Source organism: Sorex fumeus, unplaced genomic scaffold (genome assembly GCF_029834395.1).
Source record: "Sorex fumeus unplaced genomic scaffold, SorFum_2.1 ptg000094l, whole genome shotgun sequence".
Classification (NCBI taxonomy): Eukaryota; Metazoa; Chordata; class Mammalia; order Eulipotyphla; family Soricidae; genus Sorex; species Sorex fumeus.
Window position 1 is genome coordinate 12,576,654 of NW_026606151.1, and position 17,796 is coordinate 12,594,449.

Consider the following 17,796-nt stretch of genomic DNA (forward strand, 5'->3'; position numbering starts at 1 on the left):
CAGACTCTCTTGGCACGCTGCATGCAGTGTGGTGGGTGGCAGCAACCCAACTCTCAGCCATTGTGAGTCACCTGGCTGGAGATCAGGCACTCAGGGGTGTGCAGAATCAGGCACTCCATACCCCGGCCACCTTAGCCAGCATCAAAAGGAAAGAGCTAAGACGTATGTGGCTCTCAGCAACAAATGCTGGCAACACCAATGAAGTCAAGAGTAGGGTGGCCCCAAAGGTTCCCCCCCTCAGAGGACGAAGACAGATTGAGAATGCTGGTAAAATTGGAGAAAGAGGAAACACACCATGCAGATTCTAGGAACCTAAAAGCTACATCACTGCGAACAGTGAGATTGAGATTCCCATGGACCCCAGAGAGCTTGCAATACTGGCTCTCAATCCAGAACCTTTGGGTCTGTGTTCTTAAAGACTAAAAGGTCAAACGCAATCCAGAGGGGGAGAGTCTTTGGACTTGCCAGTTGAAAGAGCAGAAACGTCAAGGATGGAAACATTCTCCTGGCTTATTTTCAGCATCCTTGGATTGTTTCATCAATCCTCAAACCACTAAAACTATCAAGAAGGTGGGTACCTTACCAAAAAAAAGGAAGAGGAGGAAACAGCCAAAGATGCAAAATAGCTAGGAGACTGCAAGGACGTGGCTGTCCCTGAGAGCAGCCTTGCAAATCAGCTTTCCTGGGTACCACACCCTAAGCACAACCACTGGCACATTTTCTAGGAGGGATTCGGACAAACACAGAAAAGTCAACTCACCTCAATTTTCCAGATGTTGAGGTTAGAAAGCAGATCCCAACAGAAATTTCCATTCTCATCCACACCGCTGAACCCAAAGCCAGCTGCATTATTCACCGCATCAGCTATGGTTTTTAAAACAACATGTTAGGAAAGGGGACACAAAGTCACACAGTGCGACTTCCAAGACGACTAAATCCCCACGTGGTCTTCAGCTCCAGAGCCTGGCAGTCATTTTCTTGGAAAAAAAAAAAAAGAGCCCAGGCAGACGCAAGTCTTGAGTATGGGTATGAATTAGGAGTCATTTTTGGCTCTTGGGCGGCCTGGAGTCTGGATTTGTTTGTTGTTTTTCATTCACTTGTGTTTGATGAGCACAGGCAAAGTAAAGAGCAAGTAGAGAGAAAGTAAGGAGAAGTACAGAGAGTGAGAAGAGAAATAAAAGCCAAACTAAATAAACAGAGATTTAGGGAGCAACTTGACACAAGGGAGGAAATGCAAGGAGGGGAAAACACACACTCAGAAGCACAGACCAGAAAGAAGCCCCTGTGGTATGGTGCTGCCAGCAAGTCAATCTGTACCTGTGAGGCGAGTGCATCAGCAGCCTGATGGTGCCTTCAGACTTCCAGCTACCTCAACATTGCTGCTGTGTCTTTGGCCAGACGCCAAAAACTTGGGGCAAATTTTACCAAGAAAGTAAACAGCCAAAAATTAGGTATGTGGGAGACACACCCACAAACCACCTCAGCTATATAATTGAAGGCATGGCCTCTCTGGTTTCTGATCGAACTGCTTAATGGCCATGATCCCAAAGACTCAGAAACAAATCTTGAAACCCAGCGGCTTTTGGCAGAAAGACGTCCCGTCCCTACAGTAGGTTACAGGTGCTGGGCCAACTCAGGTGGGAATAGGTTTTGTGCCTTTGCCTGTTCCCCCTGGTGGCCCAGTGGCTACCATCCTCCAGAGGCCACTGGACAGTCAGGTTTGGGCCTGGAGTGATGAGACACAGAGGCCTCACAGGATGGGGGTGGAGCTGGCCCTTTCCTCCCTACCCCAGCAAGACCCCGAGTTGCCGCCCACGAATGGCCTCTATGACTCCTGATCAAGCTGCTTAACGGCCATGATCCCAGAGATCAGAAACAAATCTCGAAACCCAGCAGCTTTTGGCAGAAATGCGTCTGGGCCCCGCAGTAGGTTACTGTCGCCAGGCCACCCCAGGGGGGAAAGGGTGCTGTCCCTCTGCCTGCTCCCCCTTGGCAGCTCAGAGACTGTCACCCGTCAGAGGCCATTGGACAGTCAGGTTTGGGCCCACTGTGACAAGACATGTGGGGCCTCACGGGATGGGGGTGGAGCCAGCCCTTTCCTTCTTATCCCAACAAGACCTTGGGTCACTGCCCATGAACGGCCTCTCTGGCTCCTGATCAAGCCATTTAATGGTTATGATCCAAGAGATTCAGAAACAAATCTCGAAACCCAGTGGCTTTTGGCAGAAATACATCCGGTTCCTACAGTAGGTTACCGGCACTGGGCCACCCCAGGTGGGAACAGGTTTTGTGCCTTGGCCTGTTCCCCCTGGCGGCCTGGTGGCCACCAGCCCCCAGAGGCCACTGGACAGTCTGGGCCCTCAGTGACGAGACACACAGGGCCTCACGGGATCGGGGTGGAGCCAGCCCTTTCCTCCCCAACCCCAATGAGACCCAGAGTCACCTCCTACGAACGGCCTCTCTGGCTCCAGATCAAGCTGCTTAACAGCCGTGATCCCAGAGACTCAGGAACAAATCTCAGAACCCAGCAGGTTTGGGCAGAAATCCCTCCAGATTTAAGTGTTAAAATTTCAGAATTTCAAAATTGTGTGGCCACTACTGTAGCCATGTTACATCATATGTTATTCTTAACCAAGAATAGAAAACAAATTGTCTATTGTTGCCTTTTCAGCAGATCTGAGTGTTGGGGTAAAATCCCAAATAATTATGGTGGGTCTGATGTCAAAATATTGAATGTGATCAAAGTAGAGAGAGAGTAATGTGGAAATCATCTGCCCCACAGGTAGAGGGAAGGTGTGGGATGGGGGTATACTGGGGTTTTTGATGGTGGAGAATGGGCACTGGTGAAGGTACGGGTGTTTCATTGTATGACCGAGACTTAAACCCGAAAGCTTTGAACTTCTCTCATGGTGATTCAATAAATAAAATTATAAAAAAAATGAAAAAAGAAATAAAGAAGCCCCCGTGGACCCCAACTATAGACAGCAAGCAGGGCATCACTGAGGGACAGCTTTTGGTCAGATGGACCAACTCCAATGGACAAACTAGTGCATTCTCTGGACACAGGAGGCATGGCCTGCCGGCAGGACAGCACAGAGGGCCCTTAAGAAGCAGCTGGAGAATTTTAGAACCCAAGCAAAAGAAGAGAGGAGATGATGAACAGGAGCCAGATGCTCCCCATGGACACAGTGACCCAAAGTATCCTACTGGGAACATCAGTTGAAATGTTCTGATATGTTTTTCAACTTACTGATCTAAAAAAAAAAATACCTGTAAGGTCTAATCAATTTCTGAATAAAATGCTTTTTAAAAATCACGCAGAAACCTAATGAAATCAATACACATTTATGATGATAACCAAGAAGCTTCTTTTCTCTTTTCGTTTTTCTTGAGTTAAAATATTTCTTTAAAAGGAATCAAGTGCAGCCGCTCTTGCGGGTGCATAACATTATATTATGTCCATAACAAGCAATACAAAACACATTCTTTAGCATTGCATTTTCAAGAGGTATGAGGGGTGGTAGAACTGGTCTTGAAATAACCAAGGTAACTAAAGTGGAGAAAGAATATTTTGCAAATTGTCTTCCCTACAGGCAGGGGGAGGTGTGGAATGGATGTGTGGGGGGTGGAATCTGGGGATTTGGTGGTGGAAAGCGTGGACTGGTGAAGGGATAGGTGTTTGATGACCATCTGATAAAAGTTCAAACATGAGATTTTTGTTACTGTACCTCATGGTAAATTAATAAAAAAAATTTTTTAAAAAGGAATCAAACTATGGGCCAGGGCTCAAAGGGCTGAAGAAATGTGTGCCATGCATGAAACCCCAAATTCAACCCCCAACACAACCGAACATCCCCAGGTCTGTAAAGTATATCCCTGAGCAGACCCCTGAGCATTGCCAGATCTGAGTATTGAGTGCATCAGGCCAGTACCCCTGGGCTGAGTATCAGGGTGGGTTGTCTCAAGGGTCCCCAAAGACCAAAAATGAACTGAGTCAGAGCACTTTGAAAGCTAAAACTTGAGAGGCTGGAGCAATAGTAGAGTTGGTAGGGCATTTGCCTTGCACACAGCCAACCTGGGTTCGATCCCTGGCAACCCATATGGCCCCCCGAGCACCACCAGGAGTAACTCCAGAACACAGAGCCAGGATGAACCCCTGAGCATCGCCAGGTCTGAGAAAGAAAGAAAGAAAGAAAGAAAGAAAGAAAGAAAGGAAGGAAGGAAGGAAGGAAGGAAGGAAGGAAGGAAGGAAGGAAGGAAGGAAGGAAGAAAGAAAGAAAGAAAGAAAGAAAGAAAGAAAGAAAGAAAGAAAGAAAGAAAGGAAGGCAAGCAAGCAAGCTGAAACCTGGAGGCATCCTGAAAGACATCTTTCTTCATCATCATTCTACTTCTGATCTCGGGGCATTCAAGTTCAACCCAAGATGGATTCATGAAGGGTTCCCATACAGGAGAAAGAGGAAACCCTGACATTGGCAGCCGCCAGGAGGGGCCTGGCAGGTATTGCACCAAGTCAGTCGGAGGAAGAAGGGCAGATACTGTACATGGAATCTAATGAAACAAAGATGAGCAGACAGAACAAACTGGCTTTGATTCAGAGGACACACCGGTGAATAACAGAAGGGAAGTGGGTGGAGAAACAGGTCAAAGGGGTCAAGCGTCTGAGCGACCACGGACCCTGCATATTCAGTGGAGACCCCAGTGAGTGCTGTTCAGAGTCTGGATTACAGTCTCTGAGACTCACGTCATGTCAAGCTGCAGAAACCTTTGCAAGTTTTTGTTTTAAATGAGAGAAAAAATAAAAATAAAAAATAAAAACAGCCTGTTCTGTATGTGCCTGCTGTGGCTATGCAGATGTCATGGTGCTGACCTTCTCGGCAGCATCACGGTGAAGTGACCTGGCTTCTTTTCAAACCAAGAATGCAAAGCACTGCACCTCGGGGTGTCATTCTCCTACACCCACTGGCTGCAGACCCAGCAGGGAGCAGAAAAAGGAAAACAAGGCGAGGCTGTGGCCCGTGTTCTCTTAACACACTGCGCGTTTTGAATGTGTGGGAACAAGTTGGTGAGTGATGTGACCGGGCATAAATGTGGAAAGAAAACGTCCTTAAAGAGCTCTTTGTAGGGGCTGGAGTGATAACACCGTGGGTAGGGCATTTGCCTTGCACACAGCCAACCTGGGTTCAATTCCCAGTATCCTGTATGATCCCCTGAGCACCGCCAGGGGTAATTCCTGAGTGCAGAGCCAGGAGTAACCCCTGTGCATCACTGGATGTAACCACCCCCCAAAAAAGAGCTGTCTTTAAACTAACACTAAAAGCAAAGCAGAGCTGACCCAGGCAGAGACCAGCAAAGCAAACTCTCAATTCCCTCTCTGGCCTCAGACCAGGCACACCTGGTGAGAACAGGCATCAGAGAGCTCAATGTGATGAGGGCATGCCAGGTTCCATACCAGGTCCCAGACACCACATGGTCCTCTGAGCACCACTGGGAGAAACCCCGAAGCACCAAGATGGGAAGAACAACTGAGCACTGCTGGGCGTGACCAAGCCCACCTCACCCCCAAAATAAAATAAAATATCTAAGAGAACAGAATAATAATTAACTTGTGTGTGGATGCTTCTGATCTCTCTAGGTCTCTACGAAGCACTCTCCAAGCCTCTCTCACTGAAGGCTCACAAGGGTGTGTGGTTGCAAACGGAAGACTCTAGGATTCCCAGCATCCCTCGGCAACAAGTACCTGAAAGGTCTTGCTCAGGGGATTTATCTAACTTGTAGAAATCTCTTCACTCAATGCCCTGCCACAGAGGCACAGTAGGATGGGGGGAATGAGGGGGTGGGAGGGAGACTGGGATTAGTGGTGGTGGAGAATGGGCACTAGTGGAGGGATGGGTACTCAATCATTATATAACTGAAACCCAAGCACAAAAATTTGTAAGTCTACAACTGTATCTCATGGTGTTTCACTAATAAAATTTTAAAAAAAAAAAACAAGAAAGTTCTAGTGCTGAAGAAAGTAATTAGATATTTAAAAGTAGTCAATTTAGCTAAATAATCAAATTAAGGAGAAAATGTAAAAAAAAAATGAAGCCACACCACTCAATTTTATAAAACTGTATTGTCATCTGCAGCTTACTGTGGTTTAGGGCCGAAATATTCTATACTGCTTACATATGTTTAAATATAAATAATGATCGGCCTTAAGATTCTTACCACATATTTAAGCCAATCACCCTCAACTCTAGCTGAGGAAATCATGGGGGAGCTTGTTAGAGGTACAGAGTTAGAACCCCAAAATAGGGAAAATTTGTTCAATGTTTCAAAAATGCAACGGGGAATTACTAAGCAGTACTGGTCAAAACCTGAGTAATAGAACCAACTTCCTGTGATGAAAATGCTTTCACCAGAAAAAAAAAAATCTCTTCCCTCAAACACAAAGCAAGTAAAGAAAGTCTTTTTTTTTTTCCCTTTTCAGGTCACACCTGGTGATGCTCAGGGGTTACTCCTGGCTCTGCACTCAGGAATTATTCTTGGCAGTGCTTGGGGGACCATATGAGATGCTGGGAATGGAACCTGGGTCGACCATGTGCAAGGGAAATGCTCTACCCACTGTGCTATCTCCCCAGCCCCATGATCCCTATTCTAAAGGAAAGTGCAGGGCCAGAGAGATTGTCCAGGGATTACTATTTAAGTCATGCAAGCGTTCCACCTCTGTTAGAACCAAGTATTGCATGGTCCCCCAAGGCATCACATTGAAGTGCCACCCAGGCTGAATGGGACTTTCTAGGAGGAGCCCCAGGCCTCCTGAATACCACTTAGGATGCCCACCCCCATCCAATAGAATAAAGTTGAAAGAATGTCTTAAAAATTTAAAGATCACAGCACAGAGCCTGACCCCATAAGTCAGCACTCAGGAAATGTTAACTGCTGTTTTAAAAAGTATTGTTATATATACACACACACACACACACACACACACACACACATACACACACACACATGCACACACACAAACACACATACACATACCCTTCTTGCAGTTAAGGGGAATAAGGCGTAATGATCATTAAAATCCTCAGGTGGCCAACAATACAAGACACTACTAGAATTTTCCACGAGTTGAGTGGGGAGGAATCACTATGAGAATTGAAGAACGGATTCCTGGAATCCTACACTGGGTCCATGTCAAACTTCCTGGTCCTCTTCTGCCTTCTGAGGGGTTTATCCAGACTGACTTTTACTCTGGAGCACACTAGGGGTCTCAGTCCACTGGCCCAAAGTTGGCTTTGACTTGTAGTGTGCATGGCTCTTGCATATTATAAATTAATTTGGATACCCACATGATGGAGGTTGGGATCCTAAGAACACAGTCTGGGCTGACATTAAACCTCACTAATGAATGAATAGAGGAACTAGCCAGCGCTGTGTACTAAGCCCGAAGAAAAGCGCTTTATTATTTCAACGTAAAAAGTAACTAGTACTCAGCTAACCCAGATCCATCAAGGGGCCAGCCTTAAGGATCAAATTTATAATCATGGATAATTAGTACATCAATTATACGCTAATGGTCTTTTAAGGAGCTGGATAAAAACAATTATTCGGCTAAGCAGTTTAAATATTCCCTGTTAAACTATTCATTGCTGCTTTATTCATAAATAATACAAAGGTTAATTTCAGATCTGCCCAAGTAATCTGAACTGTAGCAAACTTCAAATGGAGGCCATACAAATTAATGAAGTGTGCTGCTGGAGCAACTAAAAAAGTAAGACCGGGGGGCGGGGGGGAAGAGCTCAAGCCAGAGAAAGCTATCCCCTGCTTGGGCTTCTTCTATGCTCCAAATATCTGGACTACTCACAGCAGGTCAATTACAGCAAGCATCCTGTTCCCTATAATGTAACCCCATCCCCATAGATCTATGTTAGAAAAAATACACACACACACACACACACACACACACACGTTGGAGAATAGTGAAGAGAGGAACCACATTACATTGTGAGAGAGGAAGCCTCAGCCTCAGTTTCCCCTGGCCAGCTGCCAAGAATGGCTCCATGTCAGTTAAAACTATCCTACATTCTGAACTTCCTGGATCTCCGTAAGACAGTTTCCCAAGGCTAGACTCTAAAATGAATGGATAAATTATACCCCAGCTCTTGGTTCAGCTCACAGGAGGCTGGAAGCTAAAAAACAGGCCGTACCAAGGCAAATGGTCAAATACTTAAAATGAAGACCTAAGTAAGAAGAAATATCTAAGAAAGAGGACAGCACCATGAATCTGATTCTAATTATGGATTGTTTGCTCTATCTCAGAAATATCAAGTGGCCCTGAATGAACAGAATATCTGTGGGTAACAAATGGGAACCCTCTGATACCCTGTCACTCGATTGGAGACACATGGTAGAGAACAGAAACAACCCATGTAGGCATGGATTTGGATAAAAGGAACCCCTCATGCACTGCTGATGAGAACATTGGCAGGTCCATCCATTTTGGTAAACAGTATGTTCACTTCTCAAAAAATTAAGAATTGAACTTCCAAATGATCCAGTAATCCCACTTCTGGACATCTACCCCAAGGGCTCAAAAGCTCTTCAGAAAAGAAATTTGCACTCCTGGGTTCACTGTACACTATTCAAGATAGCCAATATTTGGAAATAATCGATGTCCAAGAATAGATGACTAGGGGCTGGAGCAACAGCACAGCAGGTAGGGCATTTGTCTTGCACGCGGCTGACCCAAGTTCGATTCCCAGCATCCCATATGGTCCCCCAAGCACCGCTAGGAGTAATTTCTGAGTGCATAAGTCAGTTGAACCAGATAACACACATTTATGGGAATCAGCCGAAAAGACAGAACTACTCCCACCCATTTATGAGGATCAGTTGAAAAAGCAGAATTATCCCTGCATGAAGTCAGTGGAGATAACCACCGAACCAATCCAGGAAAAGGTCACCAGGGAGTGGCACAAGACGGTCAGGGAAACCTCTTGCATTTTTAGAGTATAAAAAAGACCCTGGAAACAAGGAGACGGGTCACTTTCCTACTACCGGGGATGGCCCTGACCGGTCAGCTTTCGAAACTCCATACTTGGGGCTGGAGCAATAGCACAGTAGGTAAGGCATTTGCTTTGCACATAGCTGACCCAGGTTCGATTCCCAGCATCCCATATGGTCCCCTGAGAACCGCCAGGAGTAATTCCTGAGTGCAGAGCCAGGAATAAACCCCTGTGCATAGTCAGGTGTGACCCAAAAAGCAAAAAAAAATTAAAAAATTTTAAAAAAAACTCCATACTTGTTTGATTTGTACCAGATCAAATCTTATACTGCAGAGCTCATTGTTTTGTGTGGTCTACAGACACTGGACCCTACCAGCACACACATACACATACACACACACACACACATACATTCAATTTTCCTTTAAAACCCTTACTTTATTTAACTTAGAGCCCTTTGCTAAGTTTCTTACAGAAGGTAGTTTCTTTCTCCTCTGGTTCTTAATAAATCTTTTGTTTTGTTTTGCTTTTTAGTTTTGGTTTTGATTTGTTTGGGGGCCACACTTGGCAGTCCTCAGGGGTTACTCCTAGCTCTGCACTCAGGAGTCACTCCTGGTGGTGATCAGGGGACCATATGGGATGCTGGGGATCAAACTTGGGTCTGTCATGTGCAAGGCAAGCACCCTAACCACTGTCTTTGTCCTCCACAGATATTCTGTTCATTCATTTGTTTTCTCATAAATCCCCCCACCCTGCCTGCCACCCACTCCATAAAGGTATTTTGTCAGGATTAACCTTCCATCTTTCCTTTCAAACAACTACAGCACAGGGAAGTTTACAGCATCATCAAAATGTTTCTCTTTCAGGGGGCTGGAGTGATAGCACAGCAGGTAGGGCGTTTGCCTTGCATGCTGCTGACCTGGGTTCAATTCCAAGCATCCCATATGGTTCCCCAAGGACAACCAGAAGTAATCCCTGAGTGCATGAGACAGGAGTAACCCCTGTGCATCGCTGGGTGTGACCCAAAACCAAAAAAAAAATTCTCTTTCAAATTCTAAGCCTGGACTGATTATTTCCTCAATCTTGAAAATATAAAAGAACCTGGGAATCCTGGGATTAATGATGGGAATCATTAACCAACAGAGACCCACCACCCCTGTGTCAATAAGAGTCACTTGGAGTTGCAAGGAGGGTATCCTGCCTATCTACCTTGCCTAAGAAAATGATCTTTGTTAAGTGACAGAGCAACAGAGAAAGGGGTAGAAGAGAAAAGGAGAGTCTGCTGGCTGATTCCTTAGTGACTAGCCCCTGTGTATAATCCCCACACCCTTCCCACATCAATGAGGAATTTAGGCCAGTGACTGTCTGGCTGGGATGCATGTCTGTGTTCCCTCAGAGTCTAACTATATTGAGGGCAAAGAAGACTCTTCACAGCACAGACCTGACACTCAACAAAACCTACTTGAATGAAACCAGTGTGACCAAAGACAAAATTTCCCACATTGCAAATGTGAGAAAAGTTCCAGACAGGTCTGATCTCTCTGGCCAAGTGTTATAGGCAGTCAGACTTATCCTAAACATTTTGACCCTTAAAAATAAATGAGGGGCTGGAGGGCTCCACAGCTCCCGGAGAATGCTCCAGGTTCCAAACAGAGCCGATCTCATCGGGAGGTCCCAGATGGGGTAGGTGCTGCATCCTGCCTTCTCCAGACGGAACCCCGGTGACCATGAGCCTCTACAAGCATAGTTCGGGCACGCAGGAACCAGGACATTTTTTCCAAACCGCATGGCCACTTATGCAGCCACGCGACATCTCCTTATATCTACAAAATGATCAATGGAAAGTAAATCATCTAACGTTTCTCCCTGAAAATCAGGATTAACTCTTTTGCAAACCACAACACTCAAAAGGAGAGAGAGAACAAAGGGGAATACCCTGCCACAGAGGCAGGGTGGGATAGGGGGTATGGGGGGAGGGAAGGATACTGGGATCCGTGGTGGTGGGAAATGGGCACTGGTGGAGGGATGGGTATTCGAAATAATAAATAAATAAATAAATAAATAAAATGAGAACAACGATTACCTCAGGAGGTTGAGTCAGGCCTGACCAGTAAAAAACATGAGGGAACTTCTGGAACAGAATTTCTGGAATAACTATGATGTTTGTTACCTTGATAATTTTCTGAGTTACGTAGAAGCAACTATTTGTCAAAAGTTAGTGAATGTTACATTAAGATTGGACTCATTTTATTTTATATTTAACGAAAAAAACTTATGCACACATAATAATCTCTTGTAAATAAAATGCATTTTTCCATGGAAAAATAAATAAATAAATAAATGAGGACCAGGCTTTCAGGAGAGGGAAGAATATGTGAGTTACTACTGAGTTTCATGTTTGGGGTGATGGATGGAGATGGGTAACAGAAATGGGGAACCAATATTATAAATAAACTTAATGCCACTTAGAGACGGTTAAAACGGTTAAGTTTTATGTTTTGTGTTTTCTACTCCTATGTAAAAAATAATGACGGAAATGGGGAACCAATATTATAAATAAACTTAATGTCACTTAGAGATGGCTAAAATGGCAAATTTTATGTCAAGTGTTTTCTACTCCTCTATAAAACATAATAACTTAGGAGCTGAAAGTCTGAGTCTAAACACTTAGCACATGAAATACTAGGCCCTCAGTCATGAATGTGAGCCAATGATCCTTCTCATCCTGGAGGTCACGCCCACAAACTGCCTCTGGCTGCTACTTAAGCTCTTAACCGCCAGGACCTAGAGACACACAAAAGAATCTTCGAACCAAGCAGCTCACTGCAGAGATTTCTCCAGATCCTAATTATCTAAAATTTTAGGATTCTGGGAGCACACGGCTGCTCTCGCAGCCACGCAACATCTTATGCTATTTACAACAAGCAATACCAAAGAGAATATGGGGGAGATTGTCTGCCACAGAGGCAGGGCGAGGGGTGATATGGGTTGGGGGGATACTGGGGACATTGGTGGTCAAGATGTGCACTGGTGGAGGGTTGGGTGATTGATCATTGTATACTAAAATTCAAACAGTAAAGCTTTGTAACTGTATCCCACGGTGATTAAAAAAAAAAAACTTTAAATATAAAAAAAAAAGAAATGTGGGCCAAACATCTGGCACTGACTTTAGCAACACATTGGGCTTTAAAAATGAGTCACTGCTCGCTCTTGGATATTGGACCCAAGGCCCTTTCAGTCAAGGAGTCAAACTTCCATTCCCAGCTGGGATTCAAATGAGAACTACACAAAGTTTGGCCGATATTGGGAAAGATATACATGGGATTATTGTTCACTTGAGCAATGCTGCAAACTTCCCTACGTTATAGCTGTCTGAAACGAAAGATGAAAGTTTAATCCTAACAAAATACCTAAGGAGGGGGTGGGGGGAAAAACTATAAGAAAACCAAATGAAGCCCAAATTTCTCCTTAAAGAAAGAACACTGGGAGTCAGCATTAATCACAGGCATCAAGTTTAACCATCCTCTTAGTATTTTTGTGCATGGTGCCAGGAATCGACTCCAAGTCCTCCCCATGCAAGGCCTGTCCTCTACCACTGAGACTTATCCGTGCTTCTCAAAGCAAAAGTGGAACCAAAAATTAGTGCAGGCATTGGCAAAATTAATTCAGCCTATGGCTCTCACTTGGGATAACTCAAAAAAACTGGAGTAAAGGCAGATCACTCTGGTCCTCTGCCCCTTAACTTCCATGTACTAGAGGGCCAACTCTGACTGGTAGATGCGGCAGCTTCAGAGTTTTGGCATCTGTTCATGATCCTGCATTAGAGCAGCAGGCAGATAGGACGGTGTCACTTCTTACCACAGATATACTACTTGGGGAGTGGCAGGAGAGAAGGGAGTGCTCCTTTGCAAAAGAAATGGCCCCCGTTCAATGGTGCTGGAGATTTTGATTCACTGATCCAACATGCTTTGGGCTAATCTATACCAGGGTATTGGGTTGTTTTTTGTTTTATTTGTTTTTCTTCCCTTTCTCATCACAGTCTCAGACGCTCCAGGAAACTTACCCAACGTCCAGGCAAAGTAATACTTGGGCTTTGAGGCTTGCATGACGGCATATAAGTAACAGAGTCGGGTCAGAAAGTTGGCTTTCTGGGAAAACTGAAGGTCAATCAGGCAGGTGACGGGAAAGGTTTTGGTGAGCGTCAGGAACAGGACGAGAGACACCAGTGTCAGGCAGAGTTTTTGCAGCACGGCTCCCTGGAACGGGGGAAAGAGAGAGTCACCCACTCAGCAGGGTCAGAGTTCCATCTGGATAAAGTTCAAGACACGGTGCTCCAGCGGCTGCTTTGGCAAAATGGCCTTCAAGGGAAGGCGCTAGCCACTTCCCCAGGACCTGAATGGAAATAGGGGCAGGGGCAACATCCTGAAAGGTAGGGCTGGAGAGTCTCAAGCGAGGAAGTAAACATTCACCAGCAGAGTCTGCCCGCAACAGGGAGAAGGTGTGACTATAAACTGGACAAGAAGGACAGAACAAAGTTGGTGTGGGCAAACTTCCACTAAGAAGGGAGAACAATTTCTGCATCTGGCACTAGCAGAAACCAGGACACAGGCTAGATTTGCCAGCCAAAAAGATGCAACAGAATATCGCCCAGACACCAGGCAGGGTGAGCTCATGCAATCTGCTGCAATGTGGATGGAACCGGAGGATCTTATGGTGAGAGAAATAAGTCAGAAGGACAAGGACAAGATGCTGATGTTCTTACTAATGTGTGGCACTATATAAGAACAAGGCTAATGAGTGGTTGGTTGCAAAGGTGGAAAAAACACTGGATCATGACTGCACTGCACTGGACTACACTGTCCTCCCGTTGTTCATCGATTTGCTCCAGCGGGCCCAGTAACGTCTCCATTGTGAGACTTGTTACTGTGTTTGGCATATCGAATACGTCACAGGTAGCTTGCCAGGCTTTGCCGTACAGGCAAGAAACTCTCGGTAGCTTGCAGGGCTCTCTGAGAGGGGCAGAGGAATCGAACCCAGGCCGGCCAGGTCGGCTGCATGCAAGGCAGACGCCCTACCCACTGCACTATCGCTCCAGCCCGGATCATGACTACAGAAATAAAAATGCCAATGGATTGAACCACAGGAGGAGGAAGAAAAAAAGGGGCCAGAAGTAACTAACACCGAGGCAAGAGCAGAAATCTTAGATGCTCCCACCATACAGAGGTAATATGACTGTATGGACCCTGGGATCAGACAGTCTCAAAGCAGGGAACCCAAATGACAACAGTTGAACTTAAAAATGTCGCTTTCAAGGAAAGAGGGCAGTAAGAGTTGGGATGAAGTCATCTAAGTGTGTATTCTTTTCCAGTTTTGGGGCCACACCCAGCAAAACTCAGGGGTTACTCCTGGCTCTGCACTCAGGAATCATTTCTGACACTGCTCAGAGGACCATAAGGGAAGTTGGGGATCGAACCTGGGTTGGCTGCGTGCAAGGAAAGAGCCCTACATATGGTACTGTCACTCCAGCCCCTCGGTCTGTATTTATATACGATGGGGAGCTTGCCGAAAGCCATTCCTATTCACGAACTTGCCCAGCGGTTCCATGCAAGGGTCTGAGGAGGTGGAGCTGCTCAAATCCTGCAATGCCAGGGATGAAAAGAAGTGTCCCGGAAGTGAAACCTCTGTCCTGGAAGTGAAACTCCCTGCGACTTGGTGGCTTCACTTTGCATCTCTGACACTACAGAATAGCCGTGGCATGGTCACAGAATTAGAACTCCCCACTTTATAGAGAATGGACTCATCTTACTTGTGATGTGAGGGGGGGAGGCAGGGTAAAAAAAAAAAAAAGCAACATTTACAAGGGGCCCAGCACAGAGCCTGGATCCAGGTGAGGACCCACCGTCCTCAACCACCATGATTATGGTATCACTGATGGGACCCCAGAGTGGTGCCAGCTCCCGCCCATCTGTGTGCCTGTACCAACAGCTCGACTCACTTCTTCACTCTTTCTGGGCACAAACAATACCAGAGCTTCCTTGAGTGATGCTCAGATGGCTCAATGATATTCCAACTGAAAGCTCATAACACAAACAAGAGTCGCTAGGATGGTTTGCTTTGGTGTCTTTGGCCCTGGGGAGCGTCACTCCTTGATTGCTCCAAGAGACCAGCTGAACCTGAGACCCTCAGCCAACAGAGTAGCAGCGGCAGCTACTTCAAAACTCTCTGGAAACGTGTCCTCAGTGGAAAAATCATTCCCATGTGCAGGTGCTAACTTTTGCACACTTGCGAAAAACAGGCACTTATGAAATACTTCCATGTTCTTCATACCCCACCCCCAACCTTTTTCCAGATTTCCTCACACTGTTTATATGAATTTCCCTTGAACATGGGCTATTTGACTTGAATAAAATCAACCTAGCTGCGCAGTTCAACCTGTCGCCCTTATGTGGACTGATTTGAGACTATAACATTCATGCTGAAAATATTATCTCAAGAAGCATCTGCAATGCCAACAGAACACAGCTGCTGCAGGCTGGGTGGAGTTGGCTCCCTTGCAATACATTAGTTCTGTCATTAAGAGCCCATGTATCCTAGTCTCCGCTCCCTCACCCTCCTTCACTTATGGCATGTGGTTCCCTGTAGATGAATTCTTCTTCTTGTAAGCAGAACACCCAAATTCAAATGTATTCATGTATTAAATTCAAATTAGTACAGTATAGACATATTGGCTGGCTGACTCCAGGAATCAATCACTTTCATCACTCAACTGTCACTGTCCTCCCGTTGTTCGTCGATTTCCTCGAGCGGGCCCAGTAACGATTCCATTGTGAGACTTGTTGTTACTGTGTTTGGCATATCGAATACGTCATGGGCAGCTTGCCAGGCTTTGCTGTGTGGGCAAGATACTCTCGGTAACTTGCCGGGCTCTCCGAGAGAGGCAGAGGAATCGAACTTGGGTCGGCCATGTCAGCTGCATGCAAGGCAAACGCCCTATCCACTGGGCTATCACTCCAGCCCTTGATTCACCTTGATTGACTCCACAAATCAATCACTTTCATCTCTCAACAAGCAACTTAAATGAACAGCACTCACACAAACAACTCAAATGAACAGCACTCACACAAACACAAACTCAACAGCCAGGCTGGCATGTTAAACAAATTGGGGTGGGGTGGGGATTTATTAGCCAATTTTTTTTCAGGTAAACTGAAAATTGACTTTTTTTTTTTTTACTAGAATGACATTGGTGAGAATGTGCTGTAGCAGCCAAGCCCAGTTTTCTGGAACTCTGGGTAATTCTTGTAATTCTTGCACCGTAACACTTACAGTGGGAGAAGGTTCTGGTAGGTTGTGGAAACCCTTCTGCTTCCAGTTCACCTCCAGCAACTTCATGTGTGTGTGCCTCCCCTCAATGAAGGCGACATAGTCCTTGAAATTGTTGCAAGGGCCAGCAATGACACTCATAAAGTTGAGAAGATAGCTCAAGTATTCCAAAAAAGATGGTTTGACTCTGTGGAAACAAAGCAACACGTTGAAAAGCCTTTGACTTCCGGTTCCGGTTGGCAAATTAAGCACAGTGTCAACAGCGGGGGAGCTGTCTCTGTAGATGATTAAACGTGACGTACTCTTTCCTTTGTCTGCTTCTAGGGAAGTTCACCTAAGAGAGAAGGCAAAGGATTTGGCTCAGAGATGCGGGTGAGTGGTGCTCCCAGGAGCCCTCTGCTGGTGGGCCCTGCTATATACAGGGGACCCCAAGGCAACTCTGAGACCTGGACACGCTTTTTTCCCCCACCCCCCTCCTCAGCCTTTTCATCTACAAACGAAAATGAACAGCAGCACAAACAACAACCACAACAACAACAAAAGAATGAAAAAACAGAAGGGCTGGAATCCTAGCCTAACGTGAGTTAACAGCGATGCTCTGAAAGAAGAAAACTCCAACATGCCAAAATAAACACAAACCAAATGATGGGTGGGGCCGGTTTCCACACCACCCACAATAGATCTCTTGTCTGCCTGGGCATCTGGCACCAGGTCCGGTACAGCAGTGGCGGTTGGTGGCAGAGGAAATGGTTCTGCAGAAATCAGGTTGTGGGGGGGAGGTGTTTCTTATTTTTTTTTTCTGCTTTTTGAGTCACACCCTGCGATGCTCAGGGGTTACTCCTGACTTTGCACTCAGGAATTAGCCCTGGCGGTGCTGAAGGGACCATATGGGATGGTGGGAATCGAACCCGGGTCAGCCACATGCAAGGCAAATGCCCTACCCGCTGAGCTATCGCTGTGTTATCACTACCCATCAGCCCTCGGGGGGAGATGTTTCATAGCATTTTAGAATGCATGCTCTTCCAACATGGTAGAATTGTGGGGTCAGCTTCCTAAAATGCCATTGCTCCCCAGTGCCTGGCTGAGGCCTCACACACATACACCCCCCAAATTCTGCACCAAGCGCTGGATTCAGGAGCTTCCCCGTTGGTCCTCTACTGCTGCCAAGTCCCAATTCCTTAGTGAAAGAATGAAGGCTTCTTTATCAACTGCCACCCCCCCCTCTTGTCCCAGTTTCCTCTCAGTACTGTCCAGGGGAGCTTTTCTGTCACAGTTCCAGCTCTCTCCCCAATGTGTTGCCCCGTGGTATTTTCACTCCCGCCTCAATGCTGTTGTTCTACTTGACAGAGCCTCCCTTTCTCCCTAACACCCATCACCTCTTCCTTCTGCACCTTCAGCCCTTCCCTGTCCTCTCAGGCCCCAGCCCAGACCCATTTCTCCAGCCGACTTCCGATTCCTCCTCCTGCCAGCATTTAATCCT

At 46.0% G+C, this 17,796-nt stretch overlaps 1 protein-coding gene across 1 annotated transcript in view; it reads right to left on the reverse strand.

Moving 5' to 3' along the window:
• MBOAT1 (membrane bound O-acyltransferase domain containing 1) overlaps nt 1-17,796 on the reverse strand; it is a 124,180-nt gene that overhangs the window by 12,071 nt on the left and 94,313 nt on the right. Inside the window, exons 7-9 of the mRNA XM_056132522.1 lie at nt 16,320-16,503; nt 13,057-13,249; nt 761-864 (exon numbers count right to left, since the gene is read on the reverse strand). Of these exons, the coding sequence (XP_055988497.1) occupies nt 761-864; nt 13,057-13,249; nt 16,320-16,503 (481 nt within the window). The remainder of the gene's footprint in view (nt 1-760; nt 865-13,056; nt 13,250-16,319; nt 16,504-17,796) is intronic.